Below are 25,818 nucleotides of genomic sequence, written 5' to 3'. Positions count from 1 at the left end.
GCTCTGATACCAAATGGTTGGAAATCATCATCTTAGCAACCATACACCCCAATCACTATTTGGTTAAGATACATATGGAATGCTTGAAAACACCCTCCAATCAAGATGATTCCAAAATCCAAGGATCTCCTTAATTGAAGTTAGGAAAAACTAGTTCCAACAATGAAACTAGCACATGAATTCAACTCCAAACGCCACAAACCAAGTATGATTTGATAAGTTAAGAATCAAATACAAGATTTTGATTAGAGAACGCCACATACTAATAGTTTGATAAGTTCAAAGTTCATGCAAGAACTTAAGCATAAACACTCATAAAGAGCAAATAAAGATTATCATTCATCAATTGAAATTTACAAATGAATTTGGCTTTGATATTTATAGCCAAAACAAGACCAAGAACCCTAAATAGATGTCTTTTGAGCTTTCCTATGTTTTTCCCTTTAATCTCTATTAAAACTCATTAAAAAAAGTGGTTGTTTTTACATTGATAGCACTCATTTTGTAACTCCCAAATGACCACTAATCATGTGCATCCATTTTGTAACTTCAAATTATAACTAACCATGCGCTTCCATTGTGTCACTCCAAATGACAACTAGTGACACCCTAACTTAAGAAAACCTAATAAAAATAAAAATAAAAAGGCTTCAAATGAATTGTAGTGGACCATTGAGTTTAGGCCAAACTTATTACACTAAATTGATGATTTTGGTCCCTTTTTGCAATCCTAAGCCTTGGGCCGAGCCTTGTTATGTTTGAACACTCAAAATTTCTTTAATTAAGCCCAATAAAGCTTATTGCATCCTTTCGGACTTGGATCTTGTCATTCGACCTCCTTGAAAACTTAAAGGATCATTTATAGTTCTTGTCTTTGTTGCATCAGAAATCCTCTCTGGTTCTTGATTTACTTATTCATATTTTGCGTGTAGTATCTTCTTCTTATGAAATGAGGATTTTCGCACCACAAAAACCACATACAACCAAATATTTCAAATAGTGAGCATATTATTTTAGTCTTCTACATTGGAAGAAATCAAGTTATGGGTTCTTTCAAGAACTTTATAGACTTATGAAGACTCACGCTAGCAAACCTGGACTTATCGCTCACGTCTTTTCTTTCTTTTATCTTCTTTGTCTACTCTTGTGTCTAAATCAGTTCGATTTGATCCTTACACTTAGCCATATGGAAGAGAATAAAGAAATCATGATTTTTTTCCTTATCAGATTCATAATCCTACTTATGTTCTCATTCTATTCATTTCTTTTGTACGTCTCTTTCTAATCTCTATCTAGCATGCTGGTTTGGTTTTATTTGGCGAGCATAAACATGAGAGTGTTGAGTGAAAGCATGTGGAAGCTGTAGTCACACGCAATGAACCTAAGCCTGGACAAATACAATGAAAGAAAATTAGTTGATTAAGTATTAATGTCATTCTCTGAATGATCACAGACGAATCTTTTAGAGGAAAAATGGGAATAATATAAATGGAGGCACGCCTAATGATTTCGATTCGAGATTTGCACTATAGGGGTCTCCATTATTCTTTATTCCTTGATGCATGAGTACTCCTGATGATATAAGGATTCGTATAAGGAATCATGGGAACGTAATTAACAAGCTTGACCGACGATGATCAGGTAGGACAAGACGTAAACCCAAGTGCATAAGGGAGAAATCATGTTGCTTTTGATTAATCCAAGCGGGAATTAGCGCATTCTAATGTTTGGTAGGCATGTAATGAAGTAAATTTGGCTAGGGTGTTATTAGGTACGCTGACGCGAATTTTCTCGATAGCATTGGTGTGTAACTTGATGATCAAGTAGCATGAGATGCAAATCTACATGTATAAGGGAGAAATCATGTTGCTTTCGATTAATACAATTAGGAATTAATGTGACCAAGGCCAAGAGTCCATATACTTCAAGAGCCTAAGACCCTTTAAACATCCAAGAAGGACCAATCACAGGATCAAAGGCCAAGAAGATGAAGGAAGCACTTGTTGGGCTTATAAAAATATTTGGGTTCAAGACACTACAAGCCATGAGGAGTCAACTATAAAATCAAGTCCAAGACTTATTAGCTTGATCTAATACCATAGGGCTTGATTAAATCTAACTGGGCCTTAATAATGCAAATCAAGTTAATAAGGAACTAAGAAAGCAAGTTGGGCCAAGGAGGAATTAAGGAGCAAACCCATGCGTGTGACCTCCTTAAGTGATTAGGGTTTCAACTTAAACTTAATGACTAGTCAACGGGGGGGTGGCACCATCTATTTTTGTTGTTTAGGAAATTTCTTATATGATAAGAAGTAATGATTTACTCCCTAAATGACTTATTTCCTTTCTCCTAGCTTAATTTTAGCTATTTAGGAATTTATTTCTTATTTAGTTTGGGAAGTAATATATTATTTCCTAAGTGATTTTATTCCTTTTCTAGTGTCATTCCAGGTTTGTAGGAGGACTATAAATACCTTCCATTCGGCCATCTATGTCAATCAATCTTGTATGATTTATTTTCTTATCAATAAAGTGAGTTATTTTCTTTACTTTGTTCTTTATGAACTTTTCAAGTTTTCTTGCATTGTTTGCAAATTCCTTGTCTTGTCAGTTTTTAAAACTTAATCTTTTAAGCTTTTGGAATTGTGGCTACATACATCTTTTTATAACTAGTTATTGATTTCGTATAATCAAAAAGTTTTAGTTGCATCATCATAGAACTAAATTTGATGATCCTAAAGTTAGGATCAATTTCATTTAGGTTCTGTCTCTCGGTAAATAGAGCTCACATCAGGAATGCGTGTGTTTTGATGTCTTATCAGTCATTTAATGAAGTTAATTAGGTCGTAGTGTTATTAGGTATGCCCACGGGAATTTTTCGTTATTTTTGTTAAGAAATCATGGGAACGTAATTGACAAGCTTCACCAATAGCATTGGAGTGTGACTTGATGATCAAGCAGGACAAGATGCCAATCCACACGGGTGATAGAGAAATTATGTTGCTTTCGATTAATCTATGCGGGAATGTAAACATTTTGATGTTTGGGCCGCATAAAATGAAGTAATTTGGGCCAGAGTGTTATTAGATAGGCCCATGCGAATTATCCCTTGTTTTGGTTAACTTGGCTCATATAATTTGAGACTGTTAGAGTTGTTGGCTAGTCAACTTCTCTCTGGTTCTTGATTTGACTTTAGTTTATTCATCTTCCTTTATTTCCTTATTCATATTTAGCTTCTAATTTCTTCATCTTATGGAATGAGGGCTTCCACACTATGAAAACCACATGCAATCGAATATTTAAGCCTAGTGAGTATATTATTTTAGTTTTCTACCTTATGGAGAATTAAGTTATTTGTTCTTCCAAGAACATTGCAGACTTCTGAAGACTCGCACTAGTGAACCTAGACTTATTACTCACGTCCTTCTTTTGTTTTATGTTCTTTATCTACCATTGTGTTTAAATCAATTCCATTTGGTCGTTACGCTTAGCCATGGAAGAGAATAAAGAACTTGCAATTTCTTTCCTTATGAGATATGAAATCCTATCTAGGTTCTCATATGCTCATTTCTTTTGTTCTTCTCTTTCTAATATATGTCTAGTATGAACATGAGTGTTGAGTTAAAGCGCGTGGAAGAGGCAATCATAGGCACAATGCTTGGAAAAATGTAAAGAAAGAGAATTAGTTGATGGAGTATTGATATCATTCTCCGAATGATCGCAGATGATTCAAGAGAAAACGCTGGGAATCGAGGCATGTCTAAATATTTTGATCCAGGATTTGCACCATTGGGATCTCCATCATTCCTTATTCCTCTAGGAACGAGGACTCTTGATGACACAAAGAATGGCACAAGGAATCATAGGAATGTAGTTGACAACATTGACCGTTGGCATTGGCTTAGCTTGATGATCAAGCAGGACGAGCCGTAAATCCACATGCATAAGGGAGAAATCATATTTCTTAATTAATCCAAGCATAATACAATATGCATATAATGAAGTAATTTAGGTCAGACTGTTATTAGATAGGCCTACACAAATTTTTCCTGTTTTCGTTAAGTTGGCTCATAAAATTTAGAACTGCGAGAGTTGTTGACTTGTCAACTCTGCTTTGGTTCATGATTTAACTTTAGTTTATTCATATTTAGTTTCTCGTTTCTTCTTCTTAAGGAATGAGGGCTTTCGCATTATAAAAACTGCATGCAACTGAATACTTGAGGCTAGTGAGCATATTACTTTGGTTTTTTACCTTGCAAGAAATCAAGTTATGGGTTCTTTCAAGAACTTTGCAGACTTATCTAGACTCGCACTAGTGAATATAGACTTATCACTCATGTCTTTCCTTTCTTTTCTATTCTTTGTCTACCCTTAATTTTTAAATCAATTTGATTTTATCTTACGCTTAACTGCATGGAAAAGAAAAAATAACTTTTGATTTATTTCCATATTGAATCTAAAATCCCACCCATGTTCTCGTTTTATTTTTTTCTTTTATGCCTCTCTTTCTAATCTATGTCTAGTATGATGGTTTGGTTTTATTTGGAGAGCATAAAAATGAGTGTTGAGTTAAAGTGCATGGAAGCAATAATCATAGACACCAATGCCAATGCTTGAACAAATATGAAAAAAAGAAAATTAGTTGATGGACGACAAGAATCGTGGCAGGCCCTAATATTATAATTCAGGATTTACACCATTAGAATCTCTATTATTCTTTATTCCTATATAAATAAGGAGTCCTGATGACACAAGGGTTGGCGTAATAGGAACGCAATTGACAAGCTCGACTTGTGGTATTGTGATTTAGCTTAATGATGAAGGACAAGACGTAAATCCACAAGCGTAATGGAGAAATCATGTTGTTTTCAATTAATTCAAGCATAATACAAGCAGTAATGTGAGTGTTTTGATGTTTGAGACATACATAATGAAGTAATTTGGGTCAGAGTGTTATTAGGTAGACCCATACAAATTTCTCTTTATTTTTATTAAGCAGCTCATAAAATTTATGAGAGTTGCTGACTAGTTAAGTCCTCTCTTGTTCATGATTTCACTATAGTTATAATCAGGAATATGAGCATTTTAATGTTTAGGATGCATATAATGAAGTAAATCAGTTCGGAGTGTTATTAGGTAGGACCATGCGAATCTTCCCTTATTTTTGTTATGCTGGCTTTTAAATTTGGAACCACGGGAGCTGTTGACCAGTCAACTCCTCTCTATATCTTCATTTGAGTTTAGTTTATTCATCTTTATTTATTTATTTATTCATATTTAGGTTCTAGTTTCTTCTTCTTATAGAATAAGGGCTTTTGCACTATAAACACTGTATACAACCGAATACTTGAGGCTAGTAAGTATAATATTTCAATTTTCTATCTTACGGGAATTCAAGTTATGGTTTTTTTAAGAACTTTATAGACTTATTAACACTCACACTAGCGAGCATAGACTTATCGCTCATCTCCATGCATGCGTTTTGATATTTGTGAGGCATATAATAAAGTAAATTGGGTTTAAGTGTGCTTAGGTATGCCCATGCAAATTTCCCATTGTTTTCATTGAGGAATCATGGGGACGTAATTAATAAACTTCATTGGTGGCATTGGAGCATAACTTGATGCTCAAGCAGGATGAAAGGCAAATCCACGTGTGTGATGGAGAAATCATATTGCTTTTAATTAATCCAAGTAGAAATGCATACATTTTTATATTTAGGACACATATAATGAAGTAATTTGGGTGGAGTGTTATTAGGTAGACCCACGTGAATTTCTCTTCTTTTTTCTAAGCTGGCTCATAAAATTTGGGACTACGAGAGTTGTTTGCCAATCAACTCCTCTCTAATTCTTGATTTGACTTTAATTTATTCATCTTACTTTATTTAATTATTCATATTTTGCTTATAGTTTCTTCTTATTATGGACTGAGGGCTTGTGCACTATGAAAACCCTATGCAACCAAATATTTGAGGCTAGTGAGCATATTATTTCAGTTTTACCTTGCAGAGGATTAAGTTATGGGTTCTTTCAAGAACTTTGCAGACTTATGAAGACTCACACTAGCAAACCTAGATTTATCGCTCATGTCCTTCCTTTCTATTATGTTCTTTTTCTACCATTGTGTTTAAATTAATTCGATTTGGTCCTTACGCTTAGCTATGAAAGAGAATAAAGAACTAGCAATTTTTTCCTTATCGGATAAGAAATCCTACAATTATTCTCATTTTTTCAATTGCTAGCATGATAAGTCTACATTTACAAGTGCGAGTCTTGAACAATCTGCAAAGTTCTTGTATGAACCCCAAACTTGATTTCTCATAAGGTAGAAACTGGAAATAATATACTCACTAGCCTCAAGTATTCAGTTGCATGCAGTTTCTATAGTGCGAAAGCCCTCATTCCATAAGAAGAAGAAACTAGAAGTTAAATATGAATAAATAAATAAATAATGAAGAATAAACTGAAGTCAAATCATGGACCTTGGTATCAGAGCTTAGGCACTAAATCAGATTCTATTTATCCTTTGATATCTTCATTATTTTTGTGTTAAAATTTATGTCCTACAACCTTAATTTTTTTTTCACCCATTCCTTTGAAGACCTAGCTGCCATCTATCATCCATTTTGGTATTGCCAAGACTTAGAATGTGTTGCATGAACATTTCTTTTAGCCTAATATGAACTGTGATGTTGTGCGAATATGTGATAATTGTATTACTTTCAAACAGGCCAAATCAAAGGTTAAACCCCATGGGTTGTATACACCATTACCTATTTCTAGTACAGCTTGGATTGATATTTCCATGGACTTTGTGCTTGGTTTACCTAGGTCTAGGAGTGGTAAAGATTCAATATATGTGGGTTGTTGATAGGTCTTCTAAGATGGCACACTTTATTCCATCTCATAAAACCAATGATGCATCACAAACAGCTGATTTGTTTTTCACGGAGATTGTGCGTTTACATGGCATGCCTCGCATAACTATGAGTGATAGAGATGCTAAGTTCTTGAGTTACTTTTGGAAGACTTTGTGGTGTAAGTTATGCACTAAACTATTGTTTTCTATTACTTGTCATCTACAAACTAATGGTCAAGTGGAATTGGTTAATAGAACTTTGTCTACTCTTTTGCGTGCTATTATTAAGAAAAATTTAATAACTTGGGAAGAATGTTTGCCGCATGTTGAATTTGCTTATAATAGGAGTGTGCATTTTAGTACTAAGTATTCACCTTTTGAGATTGTTTATGATTTTAATCCTTTAACTCCATTAGATTTATCTCCTTTGCCCATCCATGAGCGTGTTAATTTAGATGCTACAAGAAAGGCCGAATATGTGAAGCAATTGCATGAGAAGGTGCGGATAAACATTAAGAAGAAAATAGAGCAATACGTTACTCAAGCTAACAAAGGGCGAAAGAAAGTAATCTTTGAGCATGGAGATTGGGATTGGGTGCATCTGTGAAAGGAAAGGTTTCCCGCGCAAAGGCATTTTAAATTACTCCCAAGGGGAGATGGTCCTTTTCAAGTAGTTAAAAGGATCAATGACAACGCCTACAAACTTGATTTACCTAGTGAGTATAATGTTAGTGCTACTTTTAATGTTGCTAATTGAACTCTCTTCGATATAGGTTTTGATTTAAGGATAAATCCTTTTGAAGAGGGGGGAATGATGTAACCCCAAAGTCCAAATAACTAAGTGGTGAACTAAGTTAAGAAGATCAAGTTCCAAGCTTAAGTGATCCATTATTCATCAAGGAAGGCGTAATTACAAGAGCTAGAGCCAAGAGAATGAAGGAGGCCTTAAATGGTCTTATTCAATTTATTTGGGCCAAGCTGATGGGCTAAATTGTGTTAGCTACAATCTAAGGCAGTGTACCTATCGATGCAGTCTAGCACTAATGGCGAGTATCAAGGTCGTATTCCTCGGGAAAGTGAAAGCCCAGAGTTACTCCTTTTTTCTTTTTTATATTAACCTAAAATGAGTGATGAATAATTTCTAAACTAACTAATAGCTACAAGCTAAATTCTAAGGGAGATGCAAGAGTAATTGATAACTAAAATAACCAAGACAAGAAAGCATACCCAAAAGGAACCTAAACTAGTTGGTAATCGAACAAAAGATAAAAGATTGGTGAGTCTAATTATGCTACCCGTGGACGAATTCGGTTTCTCTCTCGAGATAACCGTATTCCTAAATCTAATAACCTAAAGTTGGAATCTCTTCCTAATGATTGATTCTTAAATTAGCATTAAGCGTTGATCCGCCTCTATTAAGCTTTGTTAATTCTTAATCCGGCTAGTTAATTATCCTTATCTCTAATCGACTATTAACCAGTTCTTGCTATTCAAAATTCCAATTGCCAAATGGACTTCTCAATCACACAAAGCAATTTAAACACCCAATTCACAACATCTGATGAACAATGCATTATCTTATTAATACTGAAGGCAAGAAGAATACAAAACTAACCCAAACAATCCAATAAAATAATACTAAGCCAACATAGTAAAGAAATCCCAACGGATTTAATCAATCTAGCTAATCATGTTCATTATCAAAATACACAAGAATTCAATTACAACAATGAGTAAAGGTAGAGAAAACCTGATTACACCCTTAGATGAGAGTAAACAACCCCAAATCCTTTTGCTCGAATTGAATCGATTCTTATTCCTCTTGCTCGATTTGAAAACCAATCAATAAACCTCGCCCAATCTTCAATCCTTGAAGGGAATCCGATTGAAACCTTGATCCATGTCTCCTTTTCCCTTGGTTCCAGCTCAAAAAACCCTTAGGGAGAGAAAAATTAGGGTTTGGGACGTTTTCCCCCGCTCTCTTTTCTTTCTTCCTCTCTTCTTTCTTTTAACTAATTCCCCCTATTGCCGCCAACACGTCCGTATTCCTGGCCATGTTGGGAACACGGTTTGGTGTTCCTGGCCGTGTTACTCTTTGTGGCCGTGCTCCATAAGATCTACTTCTTCTTTGATGTCCAAAATGACCGTGTTGATGCCCGTGTTGGGAACACGGCCAGTGTTGAAACCAACACGGCCATGTTCAGCTTCCTCATGCTCGTACTTAGCTTGTTTTGGCAGCTTTGACGTCCAATTATGCTCCAATTCTTCCCTTTATCATTCTTTAACCTCTTTTGGACCTAATGCACACAAACAGACGCATAAGGTGAGTGTTGGGACCAATTCACATCCAAATGTCCACAAAATCAATCTTAAAAACCCCATTTAGATGTGTGTATTTTACGCACATCAAATAACCCCACACTTAGCTCATTGCTTGTCCTCAAGCAATCAAAAGTAAAATAAGGAAAATAAACCACTAAGGAACAACACTTAAACTGACAGACAAGCTAGAGAGCTCCTGCACATATCCTTAACAAGCGTAAGTCAAACAAAAAGAAACGAAGCAATCAATTCAAGTATCACAACCAAGATACCAATACTTCACAAAACACTGTCTCAACAAAATTATTCAGAACCAACTCCTCACCAGATTCACTCTAAATCACTCAAAGTGTTTAAAGGGTAATGTTTAATCGCTCAATACATCAACTGCTACCTTACTTACTATATGCTTGCTCTTAAATCCTACTCCTACCACTTATGGAGAGTCAACAACCATATCAAGAGGTCTTTATAAAGGTTGTAATGAGGATTAGGTAGGGGTAGGTAAATTTGGTTAGAGTTGAACCTATGGTGTTCTGCAATGAAATACATGACCTGCACATAAGCCACAATGATCACAAGGGGTAAACAATGGACAGTAGTCCAAGGTGGGAAATAGGAATCAAGTCAAAATGTAAACTCCGAGAAGCAATTAAACAATTAGCTTACTTACTTTCTTTCTTTTCATCACCCTTCCCTCTTATTCTTCTTATTATATTTTTTTCTTCTTTTTTTTCATAAGGGAAGAACATGTTCTTTTGGATTGAAGTAAGCTACTACAAGATTCCAACGCTATTTCTAAGATAAATATTCCCAATAAAAATAACTCATGTGCAGAATCATAAACCAAAGCAGAATAAAACTAAGTGGCAATGAAATATGATAAAAAATGGTGAAAGAGGGGGTTATCTACAGAATTAATAAACAAATGAAAGCTATTTGGCTAGAATGAAAAACCTAAGTGCCTCTATCATACTAAAGTGTTAAACTCTCCTTATGGCCCTCATAAGCATTACCGAGCAAGTTCTAAAAGTAAAGGCGATGGCGGCACTCTCAACAAGAAATAAATACAAGCATATAAAGTGTATGCTTACAATTTAGGCTCAATTTCTCACAAGTGTGCTTTTGAGTAGGTTCCAAACAAAAATCATCAAAACATAATTAAATAAACTAAAGCAACTTAGTGCAAAACTCAAACTTATTATCTTACATTCTTCCGCAAAACTCAACACTATCGGTTTTACCCGATCACATGGACATAAACAGGATTTCAAAAGCAAGTCAACAGTAAGAGCATCGAATTAAAGTGAAAAATTTTCAAAATTTTACAAAAAATTGCACAAAGAATAAACAAATAATTGAGATGGGATAAATATCACCCACCCCACACTTGAAGGACACACTGTCCTCAGTGTACAAAATATAAGAAATCAAAAAGGAAAAAGAACTAATACTGGCCTGACTATAGCTCCAGAGTGAAAGGAGGTGCATCAACAGGTATATCAGTATTTGGTGATGCATGGTAGAGGAGTGGTACGCAAATAATAAAATAAAGAATTAAAATCGAAACTGAAATAAAAATTAAATAAAATATGAAAATTAAAACTAATAAAATGTTTCAAAATAAAAGGTTAAAATATTAGAGATTAAAGAAAAAAATTGGGGTGCCTCCCAAAAGCGCTTCTTATTTATATGATGAGTCTTCTTAGCTGGACTCATGGTGAAAAGCAAACGGGCGTGATCGACGACCATCCATCCTTCTTCTAAGCAAATAGCTTTAAGTATCCGCTTAGAGGGATAATCGTCAATTTCCTCTTCTCGACTATCAAGCAAGCTGCCAGTATGATGGGCAAAACTCGCTCCTCGTATAATTGGATGTAGTCATGATGCTCTTGGGGCTCTTCCAATTTGAAAGCTGAAGTTTCACCAATTGGAAGGATCGACGGTAGGGCAATTTCTTCAAGAACTTCAATGGTTTTCTCCAGTCCTTGGCTTGGTTCATTTGCTAGAAGAAACTCGAGCTCCTCGAAGACTTCTTCATTAGATAACTCGTGCTCATCTTCCATCATCCAAGGGACTTATGGAAAATCCACCAAGAATTCCTCTAATTACAACTCAGCATCATCAACTATACATTCCTGTTGATAGTCTTTTAGAGGAATCATGTTCGCCTCTTCCTTTTCTAGTTCCATCTCCATGTTCAAGAAATCGTCCTGCACAGAAGCATCATCATCAAACATAGTAGACAAACTAGAAAAATTCTCACCTGAACGCAAAGTGATGGCGCTCAAATGTTCCTCAAATTCAGTAGCGTTTGATGGAGTTCCCAATTGCTCTTCAGCTAGTAACTTGAAGATCAAGCCTACTTGATGCTCTATGTTCTTAATTGAGGCTTGTTGACTTTCAAGTGCCCTCTCTGTTTATTTGAATCTATCATCAAGACTTGTAATGAACCTCATCATCAGCTCCTCTGACACTAACTCTTCATCTTGAGTTGAAGGTGCAAGATTAAATTTCCGATGTGGTTCTTTGAGATTCAGTGGTTCGGGCCATCTAAGCTCCATCTAAAGGGCGAATGAGTGCTCCACTCTTAATTGTAGGTGCTTCCATACAAGTCATTTGGCCAACTTCCCGTATAATTCACCTATTCATAGTTATAAGAACAATGAGCAACATCACTATAAAATGGACAATCATTACTCAAATGTAAACCATAACAAAATTCACTAAAAACTTGAGATGAAAGGATAGGAGTGGAGAGTTGATCGGTAGCGCTGCAAAACGATTCCACTCGAGCTTCTAAAGATGCATGGGTATCCCAATTTTTAGCACTCTCTTGGTTCCAAATCCCATTTTCCAATGCATCATACAAAGAGTTTGAATTTAACATTGAACCTCCTTATCATTCACTACCTGAATCATAAACTTAACTAAATAAATATATACAAACAAAACATAAATAAATAAATAAAAATTGCTAAATGAACGAATAGCAAATTTCACTATAATTTTCAAACATTCACCGGCAACGGCGCCAAAAACTTGATGGTTGCTATCTATACAATCTAAGGCAGTGTACCTATCGATGCAGTCTAGCACTAATAGCGAGTATCAAGATCGTATTCCTCAGGAAAGTGAAAGCCCAGAGTTACTCCTTTGTTCTTTGTTACATTAACCTAAAATGAGTGATGAATAATTTTTAAACTAACTAATAGCTACAAGCTAAATTCTAAGGGAGATGCAGGAGTAATTGATAACTAAAATAACCAAGACAAGAAAGCAAACCCAAAGGGAACCTAAACTAGTTGGTAATCAAACAAAAGATAAAGAATTGGTGAGTCTAATTATGCTACCCGTGGACGAATTCGGTTTCTCTCTCGAGATAACCGTATTCCTAAATCTAATAACCTAAAGTTGGAATCTCTTCCTAACGATTGATTCTTAAATTAGCATTAAGCTTTGATCCGCCTCTATTAAGCTTTGTTAATTCTTAATCCGGCTAGTTAATTATCCTTCTCTCTAAGCGATTATTAACCAGTTCTTGCTATTCAAAATTCCAATTGCCAAATGGACTTCTCAATCACATAAAGCAATCTAAACACACAATTCACAACGTCTCATGAACAATGCATTATCTTATTAATACTGAAGGCAAGAAGAATACAAAACTAACCCAAACAATCCAACAAAATAATACTAAGCCAACATAGTAAAGAAATCCCAACGGATTTAATCAATATAGCTAATCATGTTCATTATCAAAATACATAAGAATTCAATTACAACAATGAGTAAAGGTAGAGAAAACCCGATTACACCCTTGGATGAGAGTAAACAGCCCCAAATTCTTTTGCTCGAATTGAATCGATTCTTGTTCCTCTTGCTCGATTTGAAAACCAATCAACGAACCTCGCCCAATCTTTAATCCTTGAAGGGAATCTGATTGAAACCTTGATCCAAGTCTCCTTTTCCCTTGGTTCCAGCTCAGAAAACCCTTGGGGAGATAAAAATTAGGGTTTGGAACGTTCTCCCCCGCTCTTCCTTCTTTCCCCTTGCTCTTTCTTTTAATTAATTTGTCTAGCTGCCGCGAACATGGCCATATTCCTAGCCGTGTTGGGAACACGGTTTGGTGTTACTGGACATGTTACTCTTTGTGGCCGTGCTCCATAAGATCTACTTCTTCTTTGATGTCCAAAACGACCGTATTGATGCCCGTGTTGGGAACACGGCCAGTGTTGAAACCAACACGGCCATGTTCAACTTCCTCATGCTCGTACTTAGCTTGTTTCGGCAGCTTTGACGTCCAATTATGCTCCAATTCTTCCTTTTATCATTCTTTAACCTCTTTTGGACCTAATGTACACAAACAGACGCATAGGGTGAGTGTTGGGACCAATTCACATCCAAATATCCATAAAATCAATCTTAAAAACCCCATTTAGATGTGTGTATTTTACACACATCACAAGCCTTTGAAGCCACATAAAGAGTGATGTAGATCCAATAAGAATAATTAAAGCTTTTAAATTGCATGAGATTTTATATATGGCAAGATTATCTAAAAGAAATCAATTTTCCTTATTTAGGCAAATTCATGTAATGCTAATATCAAATGCCTTAGTAGAAGATCCAATTATGAAAGAAAATATCCAGCCCAAGGTTAGCCAAGACCGTGCATGATTATTTGGGGTTGTTTTTGGGCTTATTCAAGGCATGACACACTTTGGGCTTGAAAAGGAAGGGGCTAAACGAATTTCCTTGAAGAGAAAACCAAAAGAAGGCGCCTAATGTATGTTGCTCTACTTAAGAGTGTGCTAACTTCAAAGAGGAAATAATGGGGCAGCCGTATATCTTATCATTTAGGAATAAATCTTGATTGATTTAACCATATCTTTCTTGATTATGATTGACTAAATTAATTAGGCTTCTTATTTTGTTATTTTGGAAGTCTTTTATTATTTTCTTTTAGAATAGGTTTTTTATTATTTCTTGAATAAGCATAGCTCCTTATTTTATTTATTTAGAAAACTTCTATTTAGCATATACTTTAGTTTATTTCTATTTAATTTATTTCCTTTATGCAAATGGAAAATTGGGGCAATTTCTTTGTCTACTTAAATTATATGTAGTTGAATGGAACAAGTTAAGGAATGAATGAATGAATGAATATTTTGAGTTAAAGATATTTGTGAAAGTTATTCTTGCTTGGTTCTTTGGAGGAAATTCGAACTTAACAAGAACTTGTTCTTGTGCCATTTAATAGCAACTTATCACTCACCGTCTACCTTTCTTGAGTGTGGCACCAACAATCTTTCTTATTTCAAGATTCAAAATACAAGTCATCTTTGGGTCAAGGTCATCAAAGTTCGGATTTAACTTTCTTGGGAATCTTAATCCAATTCCACGTGTTCGGTCTTGTCACAAGTTGCCAAGGTTCACATCATTTAGTATCATAACTAAGTTTCTAAATCTGATCTATCTATCTTTGCTTTATTGTTGATATAAGAAAAAGTATAAAAAAGAGAGAAGATATTCCAAAGCATGGAGTTTTATTTTAACGAAGTTCAACATCAGCTTGAAAGAATGGAGAAGAAATTTGATAAGCTGAATGGGCATCTTGATCGAATGGAAAGGAATTCTAGAAGACGACAACAACACTATCCCAAAGTGTAAAAATATGAAGATGTGGAAATGTTACAAGAAATATATGATAGGTTATAAAGGGAGCAACAACAAGAAGTTTCTAAGGAGCAAAACCATGAAGTTCTTAAAGTTCCCAAATTTGATGAACAAGTTTCCATTGATGATGACCCCACATATATTGTTGTCATAAATAATGATGGAGATATTTGTGAATGATAAAGTTCATATATTGACTCTAACAAAAGATGTTAAATATGAAATTGAGTCAATTGTTTAGCCTATGTTATTGGTGGAAGAATATTTCAAGAAAATTATGCAAGCCGATCGAAATAGTGTTAGAAATTCTATAAATGGAAAGTTGTTTTGTAATTTGTTAATTAACAATGATGATTCTCTTACTCAATCTTTTATTATAGATTTGAAGTTAGCAATTACATAACAATCAATGTCATTTGTCTTCATGTGGTGGATGAGCATGGAAGAGTAAAGGTATGGAAAGAGGTTCTCATCTCATACTTCAATGAACAAGATTTGAGGATGAATCTTTTCGAAGAAAGGGACAATGATGCGGATCCAATAAGAATAATTAAAGTTTTTGAATTGCATGAGATTTCGTGTATGGCAAGATTATCTAAAAGAAATCAATTTGCCTTATTTAGGCAAATTAATGCAAATGTCAATGTCAAATGCCTTAATACAAGATCCAATTATGAAAAAAAATATGGATGTACAAGATTGGTGGATTTGGGGCGTGATATGAAAGATAAATGTAAGAAAATATCAAGCCTAAGGTTAGCCAAACTGTACATGATCATTTAGGCTTGTTTTTAGGCTTATTCAAGCCATGGCACACTTTGTTCTTGAAAAGGAAGGGGTCAAACAAATTTCCTTGAAGAGGAAACCAAAAGAAAGTGCCTAATGTTTGTTGCTTGACTTAAGAGTGTGCTAACTTCAAAGAAGAAACAATAGAGTAGCCGCATATCTTATGATTTAGAAATAAATATTGATTGATTTAGTCATATATTTCTTTATTATGATTGACTAAATCAATTAGGCTTCTTATTTTATTATTTTGGAAGTCTTTTATTTTTTTTCTTTTAGAATAGGTTTATTTATTATTTCCTAATTAAGCATAGTTCCTTATTGTGTTTATTTAGGAAAACTTCTATTTGGCATATACTTTAGTTAATTTCTATTTAGTTTATTTCCTTTATGCAAATAGGGAATTAGGGTAATGTCTTTATCTATTTAAATCATATATAGCCGAATAGCACAAGTTAATGCATGAATGAACGAATGAATATTTTGAGTTAAAGATATTTGTCAGAGTTATTCTTGCTTAGTTCTCTGGAGGAACTTCGAACTTATCAAGAACTTGTTCATATGGCGTTCAACAACTTTTTTTATACCAAGGTTCAAGATACAAGTTATCTTTTGGTCAAGGTCATTAAAATTCAAATTTAGCTTTCTTGGGAATCTTATTCCAATTCTACATGTTGGGTCTTGTCATAGGTTGCCAAGGTTCACATAATTTATTATTAGAGCTAAGTCTCTAGATCTTATCTATCTATCTTTACTTTATTGTTGATATAAGAAAAAGCAAAAAAAAAAAAAGAAAGAAGATGTTCCAAAGCTTGGAGTTTTATTTTAATGAAGTTCAATATCAGCTTAAAAGATGGAGAACAAATCGAATAGAGAGGAATTCTAGAAGACGACAACAACACTGTTCCAATGTGCAAAAAATATGAACATGTGGAAACGTTGTAAGAAATATATGATAGGTTACAATGGGAGAAAAATAAGAAGTTTCTAAAGAGCTAAACCATGAAGTTCTTAAAGTGCCCACATGTGATGAACAAGTTTCCATTGATCATGACCCCACCTATACTGCTATCATAGATCATGATGGTGATATTATGAATAATAAAGTTGATACATTGACTCTAACAAAATATGTTAAATCTGAAATTGAGTCAATTGTTAAGCCTATGCCATTAGTGGAAGATGATTTCAAGAAAATTGTGTAAGACGGTCGAACTAGTGTTGGAAATTCTATAGATAAAAAGTTGTTTTATAATTTGTTATCTAACAATGATGATTCTCTTACTCAATTCTTCATTACATATTTAAAGCTAGTAATTACTTAAAAATCAATGTCATTTATCTTCATGCGATGGATGAGCATAGAAGAGTAAAGGCATGAAAAGAGGTTCTCGTTTCATACTTCAATGAACAAGATTCGAGGATGAATCTTTTCAAAGAAAGGGACAATGATGCGGATCCAATAAGAATATTTAAAGCTTTTGAATTGCTAGAGATTTTGTGTATGGTAAGATTATCTAAAAGAAATCAATTTGCCTTATTTAGGCAAATTAATGCAATGCCAATGTCAAATGCCTTAGTACAAGATCCAATTATGAAGAAAAATATGGATGTACAAGATGAGTGGGTTTGGGACGTGACATGAAAGATAAATGTAAGAAAATATCAAGCCTAAGGTTGGCCAAACCGTGCATGATCATTTAGGCTTATTCAAGCCATGACACACTTTAGGCTTCAAAAGGAAGAGGCGAAACGAATTTTCTTGAAGAGGAAACCAAAAGAAGGTGCCTAATGTTTGTTGCTTGACTTGAGAGTGTGCTAACTTCAAAGAGGAAATAATAGAGCAGCCGCATATCCTGTTATTTAAGAATAAATCTTGATTGATTTAGCCATATGTTTCTTGATTATGATTGATTAAATCAATTAGGCTTCTTATTTTGTTATTTTGGAAGTCTTTTATTATTTCCTTTTAGAATAGGTTTCTTCCTCCAGCCACCATTGCCGACACCGCTACTCCCAAAAGAAAGCCCTCAACTCACCGATCATTCTAAGACCAACCTCGCCACCATTGGACGTTAGCAATGCCACGCACGGCAGCAAGGGAAGCTACGGTTGCCCTTCTCCTTTTCGCGCCTACCATCACCGTCCGCTGCCGCCACTAGCACCAATGAGCTCGCAGAAGATAACAACATCCCTAGCCGTCGCTGCCGCACCTGATCGAGCATCCATCGTCGCCCGCCATTGAGGCCAACGAAGCTTCCTCCTTCTTCCTCCTCTCCTTCGATCTCCTTCTCTTTTCTTTCTTTTTCTTATTGCCAGTTGGTCCTCCAACTTTTCTTCTACACCATTTAGTCCCTCATCTTTTTTAATTACTAACAATTTCTCCCTGCAAAATTTCTGTTTAACCCTCCAATGTTTCTTTAGCTTTTCAATTAAGCCCCTAACTACTTAATTTGGGCCAAATTACAATTATAAAAAAATATTGAATTACTTATCTATCCTTGCTTTTAAAGGTAAAATTACTAAAATGCCCTTACCGACATATTTAATTATAAAAATACCAACCATGAAAATTCTCATTTAAACCCCATATTAATGAAATTATACTTTTAGCCCTTACTCCAAAATTAATTGTCAAATTAATCCTAACACTTAATTAACTTAAATAATCAATTTGCTAACTATTTTTTAATTTATTCCAACATCATTTGCTAATTAAAATTTGTCATTCCCCAATAAATTCTTTTATAAAAATATTATTTACTAATTCTTTTATAAATTTCAAATATAGAATTTAATTCATATATTCATATGGAGAGAAAACTAAGTGACCAAAAATACAATTTATTTTCCAAGAAATTTACTTAATTAATTTCTTGAAAATCAAACTAATCAGATATAGAAAAATAACTTCCTTATTTTTATCTAGGATTGAAATTCTATTTTAAATCATCCCAATTCAATTACTCAAAATAAAGCTAAATTAAATTAAATAAAAACTCGTTATTAGTTATTACTAATATTATTATTATTATTAAAAAGAAAATTTCGAGTATTACACTTCAATTCCAAATAGACCAGCCTATAGGAGCAATCCCGAGGAGATGAAGAAACTTGAAAGACAAGTTTAGGAGTTGATGACCAAGGGGCACGTGAGGGGGAGCATGAGTCCATGTGTGGTTCCTATGATGCTAGTACCTAAGAAGGATGGATATTGGTGAGTGTGTGTTGATCTCTAAGCTATCACACTATAAAGTATAGACATCTCATTCTTAGACTAGATGACATGTTAGATGAATTTCATGGATTTTATATGTTTTCTAAGATGGACTTAAAGGGTGGATATCATCAAATCCGCATGAGGGAAGGGGAGGAATGGAAAACGGCATTCAAAATAAAATATGGGTTATATGCGTGGTTCGTTATGCCTTTTGAATTAACTAATGCACCTAGTACATTCGTGCACTTTTATTGGAAAATTTGTTGTTGTTTATTTTGATGATATTTTGGTTTATAGTCGCACTTTGTATGAACATGTTGAACATTTGCGACTTATTTTGGATGTTTTAAGAGTTGAAAAGCTCTTTGCCAAATTTTAAAAAGTGTACCTTTTGCGCAGATAAACTTGTGTTTCTTGGTTGTATTGTTGCTACTAAGGGGATTGAGGTTGATGAGGAAAAGGTGAAAGCCATCAAGGAATGGCCGACACCTAAGGGAGTTAAGGATGTGAGGAGTTTCCATGGTTTCGCTAGTTTCTATAGGAGATTTGTTAAGACTTTTAGTACACTAGCCGCCCCTCTCACTAAAGTTATCAAACAAAGTGTTGGGTTTAAGTGGGGTGATAAGCATGAAAATGCTTTTCATTTTATGAAGGATAAGTTGTCTTCTGCACCTGTTCTTGCTTTACCTAACTTTATAAAAACTTTTGAGATTGAATGTGATGCTTCAAGAATAGGTATTGGAGTTATTCTTATGTAGGAAAAGAGGCCATTCGCTTTCTATAGCGAAAAGCTTAATGGGGCATCCTTGAATTACCCCACACATGACAAGGAGCTTTATGCTTTGGTGCGCGCCTTACAGACTTGTCAACATTATTTGTGGCCCAAAGAGTTTATGATTCATACAGATCATGAATCTTTGAAGCATCTTAATAGGCAACACAAGCTAAATAGGCAACATGCTAAGTGGGTTAAATTCATCGAAATGTTTCCTTATATGATCAAGTAGCCACATTGTAGATGCTTTATCACGCAGGTATGCACTACTTTCTACTTTAGATGCAAAATTTCTAAGATTTGAGTACATTAAAGATTTGTATGTTAATGATGCTGATTTTGGTAATGTGTTCAATGCTTGTGAGAAAGTAGCTTTTGGTAAGTTCTATAGGCATGATGGTTTTTGTTTAAATAAAACAAACTATATGCACTTAGTTCTTCTTTGCGTGAGTTGCTTACGAAAGAAGCCCATGGGGGTGGGTTGATAGGGCATTTTGGGATAGCTATGAATTATGATATTTTAATATGCAACATGATGTTATGCGTGTTTGTGAAAGATGTGTTACATGTAAACAAGCTAAATCTAAAGTTAAGCCTTATGGTTTGTATACTCCTTCGCTATCCCTGCTGAACCTTAAGTTGATATTCCTATAGACTTTATGTTAGGTTTCCCTAGGACAAAAAGGGGTAAAGATTCTATATATGTGGTTGTTGATAGATCTTCTAAGATGGCACATTTAATACATGTCATATAACCGATGATGCATCACATATAGCTGATTTGCTCTTTAAGGAAATTGTGCGCATACATGCATGCCTATAACTATTGTGAGTGATAGGGATACAAAGTTCTTGAGTTAATTTTGGAAGACCTTGTGGTGTAAATTAAGTACTAAACTTTTATTTTCTACTACTTTTCACCCACAAGCTGATGGTCAAATAGATGTAGTAAATAGGACTTTATCTACTTTGTTAGGTGCCATTATTCAAAAGAATCTTAAACCATGGGAAGATTGTTTGCCACATATTGAGTTTGCATACAATAGAAGTGTCCATTCAACCATTAATTTTTCACTCTTTGAAATTATGTGTGGTTTTAATCCATTTACTCCTTTGGATTTATCTCCTTTACCACTTGATAAGCGTATTGATTTTGATGGAAAGAAAAGGGCGGATTTTGTGCATGATTTACATGCTAAGGTGCAATTCAACATTGAGAAAAGAACCGAACAATATGTTAATCAAGCCAATAAGGGCCGAAAAAGGTGGTCTTTGAGCCTAAAGATTGGGTTTGGGTGCATATGAGAAAGGAAAGTTTTCCTGTCTAGCGGCGGTCCAAGTTGCTTCCAATGGGAGATGGTCATTTTCAAGTGATTGAAAGAATTAATGATAACGCCTACAAACTTTAATGCGAATTAAGAGTCAAAGCCAAGTCATGATCCAACTTCAAGTCAATGCTTGAATTCTACTCCAAGTCCAATTACAAGTTCAAAGGATTTGTTATTCATCAAAGAAGGTTCAATTATAAGAGCTAGGGCTAAGAGGATGAAGGAGGCCTTAAATGGGCCTATTCAATAACCTAATCCAACATGTTAGGCCTTCAAAAAAGCTAGTTCGGGCCAAAATATCCATAAGGAAAAGGGGGAGGGGTGAATTTCCTTGAAGAGGAAACCAAAAGAAGGCGCCTAATGTTTGTTGCTTAACCAAAGAGCGCGCCAACTTTAAAGAGGAAACAATAAGGCAGTCATATATCTTGTTATTTAGGAAATAATCTTGATTTATTTAGTCATGTCTTTATTGATTATAATTGACTAAATCAATTAGGCTTCTTATTTTGTTATTTTTGAAGTCTTATATTATTTCCTTTTAGAATAGGTATTATTATTTTCTAATTAAGCATAGTTCCTTATTTTGTTTATTTAGAAAAACTTCTATTTAGCATATACTTTGGTTAAATCCTATTTAGTTTATTTTCTTTATGCAAATAGAAAATTAGGGTAATGTCTTTGTCTATTTAAATCATATATAGCTAAATGACAAAAGGTAATGAATATTTTTAGTTAAACATATTTGTCAGAATTATTCTTGCTTGGTTTTTTGGAAGAACTTCTAACTTATCAAGAACTTGTTCTTGTGGCGTTCAACATCGGCTTATCACTCACCTTCTAACTTTCTTGAGTTTGGTGTCAACAATCTTTCTTATACCAAAGTTCAAGATACAAGTTATCTTTAAGTCAAGGTTATCAAAGTTCAGATTTAGCTTTCTTGGGAATCTTATTCCAATTCCGTGTGTTGGGTCTTGTCACAAGTTGCTAAGGTTCACATTAAGCTTGACTTACCTGGTGAGTATAATGTAAGTGCTTCTCTTAATGTTACTGATTTATCTTCTTTTGATATAGGTGAAGATTCAAGGATGAATCCTTTTGAGGAGGAAGAGAATGATGCGAATCACATTACCAAGCTTCAAGACTCAAGTCATGATCTAAGCATAAGCATAGGGCCAAAGCCTACACCAAGCTCAGGGGATCCTTTATACATTCAAGGTGGGCCAATTATAAGATCTAAGGCCACACGCATGAAGGAAGCTCTTAATGGACTCATTCAAGAGATTTGGGCAAAGGATATATTGACCCATGGAGAGTTAGATTTAATTCAGGCTCCTAGTCTTGTTAATTTAATTCAATATGATAGGCTTAATGAAACCAATGATCGTCGAATATATGTGTACAAGGGGGGGAGCTTAATACTTGAAGAGGGAATAAGGGAAACACCACTTTAGCTTCCTATTTAGCTAAAGGGACCAACCAAATCAAATAGGAAGCATGGGAGCATATTTTAGCTTCCTCTTTCGCTAAATTGGAGTGTTTTTCATTAGGAAATAAGGAGGCAACCGCACACTTCATTATTTAGGAAGGTTTGCTTGATTGTTTAGTCAATTCTTATTTAGTAAAGAATAACTATTCCTTATTCTATTATTTAGGAAACTTTTATTTAGCATATCTTTTAGATAATTCCTAATTAGTTTATTTCCTTTATGCTATTTAGGAATTAGATTTATTTCCTTCATCATATAAACTAAGTGTTACCATATTATTAAGGGTTAATGAATATTTTTGAGTTAAACATATTTGTGAGAATTATTCTTGTTTGGTTCTTTAGTAGAACTTCGAACTTATCAAGAACTTATTCTTGTAGCATACAACATCGACTTATTACTCACCTCCTACCTTTCTTGAGTGTGGCATCAACAATCTTTCGTATACTAAGGTTCAAGATACAAGTTATCTTTGGCTCAAGATTATCAAAGTTCAGATTTAGCTTCCTTGGGATCTTATTCCAATTCTGCGTGTTGGGTCTTGTCACAAGTTGCCAAGGTTCACATGGGTCTTGTCACAAGTGGCCAAGGTTCACATCACCGGTCAACTTGTCAATTGTGTTCCCATGATTCCTTACACCAGTCCTTGTGTCATCAGTAGTTCTCATGTGTCGAGGAACAAGGACATGGAGATCCTAGTGATGCACATCCTAAATTGAAATATTTTGAAGTGCCTTGATTCTCGTCATTCCCTCTTTCCTCTAAAATATTCATCCACAATCATTCCAACAATTATATCAATACTCGATCAACTAATTTTCCTTCTTCGCATTTGTCCAAGCATTCGATCGATGCCTATGATTGCCGCTTCCACGTGCTTTCACTCAACACTCGTGTATATTCTATCCAAATAAAACCAAACCATCAGACTAGACAGAGATTAAAAAGAAATACACAAAAGAAACAAACAAAATCAGAACATAGATACGGTTTTCCATCCGATAAGGAAAAAAATCACAAGTTCTTTATTCTCTTCCATATGGCTAAGCATAATGATCAAATCCAATTGATTTAAACATAAGGGTAGACAAAGAACACAAAAGAAAGGAAGCACGTGAGTGGTATGTCCATGTTCGCTAGCACGAGTGTTCATAAGTCCATAAGGTTCTTGAAAGAAGCTGTTAAAGAACCTTCAAGAATAGAACACGAACTCTAATCCTTTTGAACCCGTGAATCACTAACTTGAATACCCAAAAGATAAACTTCAAATTAAACCCTAGGATCATCTAATCAGATTATAAGATGATTAAAAATTAAAACCTAAAGAAAACTAAGTCCCTTAAACCCTAATCCTAAGTACACCACAAGGATAGATTAACTCCTTGATAAGTAAGTTTTGCATTCAAACATAAACACAAGATACCAGCAATTTTGGCTTGAAAGAAAGTAAAAGCTTTAATTAATCATAATTTGAAAAAGGCATACGAATTTGACTTGTTTTAAAGACATATCAAAGTCCTAAGAAGAATAGAACTCTTACTTAACTAATCTGATCTAATATGAGTTTCCTTATAAGTTAAGAAACTTTAACATCTAATCAAATAGGATACTAAGAGCTAAACAAAGCCTTTGTAAACTTGGATTTGAAGAACATTAAACCAAGCCCATTTTGCCTTCATAGACTTGGAATTTAAGAATATTAAACATAGCCCATTCTTTATGAATATCATTTGGGCCGAATTCTATTGGACTTCTATTGTTGGCCCGCTCTTGCATATAGCAATTTAAGGACTCTTGAAGCTTCTTGGCCCTTGACCTTGTGGCAAACTTAATATACTCAAATCAGCAATATTAATGTGCCACTCACATTATACTTACCTTGTAAATCAATTTTGTAAGCATTATCGTTGATCCTCTCAAGCACTTGAAACGATCCATCACCCTTTAGCTTTGACTTCCATTGATTTGAGAACCTTTCCTTGCGAAAATGCACCCAAACCTAATTACCAGGTTGGAACACCATTCGCCTTCTTCCTTTGTTAACCCTTTCAGCTACTCTAGTATTTTGCTTCTTAATCCTCTCTTTAACTTGTTCGTGTAGTCTTTTAACCAAATCTGCCTTAGAAGAATCATCAACACTAATAAGCTTATTAAGAGGCAAAGGAATTAAATCAATAGGAGTCAATGGGTTAAAAACCATAAACAATTTTAAATAGAGAACAATGTATAGTGCTACAGACAACCCTATTGTATTCAAACTCGACATATGGCAAAAGATCCTCCCAAGATTTTGATTCCTAAAAATTAAAGAACAAAGCAATTGAACCAAAGTTCTATTAACAACTTCAGTTTGTCCATCTATTTGTGGATGGCAAGTAGTAGAAAATAATAATTTAGTGCCTAACTTACCCTATAAAACACGCCAAAAATGACTTAAGAATTTAACATCCCTATCACTTAAAATGGTTCTTGGGACTCTGCAATCGCACAACTTCCCTAAGAAACAATTCAGCAATATAAGTAGCATCATCGATTTTATGGCATGGTATAAAGTGGGCCATCTTACTGAATCAATCCACAATAACAAATATATTATCTCGGCCCTTTCTAGTCCTCAGCAATCTAAGTACAAAATCCATAGATAAATATGTCCAAGGAACATCAGGAATAAGTAAAGGAGTATATAACCCATGGGGTTGCAAATTAGACTTAGCCTTTTGATATGCTATTTGTGTAGCTAAAATCTAAGGCAGTGAACCTATCGATGCAGACTAGCACAAATGGTGAGTATCAAGGTCGTATTCTCGGGAAAGGGTGATCCTAGACCTACTGCAGCGTCTTATGTTATCTAACCTAAACAAAATTGATGAAGTATTATGCTATGATTAAATATGAACAAACAATTAATTAAGTGTCAAATAATCTGAAAGGATTTAAGAAAACTCTCGAAGGAAAAAGCAAACCCTAGGGGACCTAAGCTAGTTGAATTTTAGTGAAGATAGAGATTATATTAATTATCAATTGCAATTACCCGTGGATGAATTCTTAACTGAATTCGGTCTCCCTCTCGAGATAACCAAATTCCTAAACCTAATAACCTAAAGTTGGAATCTCTTCCTAACGATCGATTATTCGATTAGCATTAAGGTTTAACCCCCGTCTATTAAGCTTTGTTAATTCTTAATCTGGCTAGTCAATTACCCTTATCTCTAAGTGATTATTAACCAGTTCTTGCATTTCAAATTTCCAATATCGCCTGTAAATTGGGAAAACAGTTGGCCTTACCTTATCCCTCTAGTACGTCTGTTTCTGCTTCTCTTTTTGATTTAGTGCACTCTTATGTCTGGGGTACTAAATGAA

The 25,818-nt window shown here is 34.6% G+C and overlaps 1 protein-coding gene across 1 annotated transcript; it reads left to right on the top strand.

Moving 5' to 3' along the window:
- Window positions 1–18,855: 18,855 nt before the first annotated feature.
- On the top strand, window positions 18,856–22,422 carry LOC125371182. The gene is made up of 4 exons (XM_048379714.1): window positions 18,856–18,865; window positions 19,268–19,603; window positions 19,887–20,021; window positions 22,043–22,422. The coding sequence occupies exons 1-4, from the start codon at window positions 18,856–18,858 to the stop codon at window positions 22,420–22,422; spliced, it is 861 nt and encodes a 286-aa protein (XP_048235671.1).
- The last annotated feature ends 3,396 nt before the right edge of the window (window positions 22,423–25,818 follow it).

The sequence above is a fragment of the Ricinus communis genome, chromosome 9 (assembly GCF_019578655.1).
Source record: "Ricinus communis isolate WT05 ecotype wild-type chromosome 9, ASM1957865v1, whole genome shotgun sequence".
NCBI classification, from domain to species: domain Eukaryota; kingdom Viridiplantae; phylum Streptophyta; class Magnoliopsida; order Malpighiales; family Euphorbiaceae; genus Ricinus; species Ricinus communis.
Note: the sequence above shows the minus strand (reverse complement) of the source record. Positions and strands in the feature narration are given on the sequence as shown.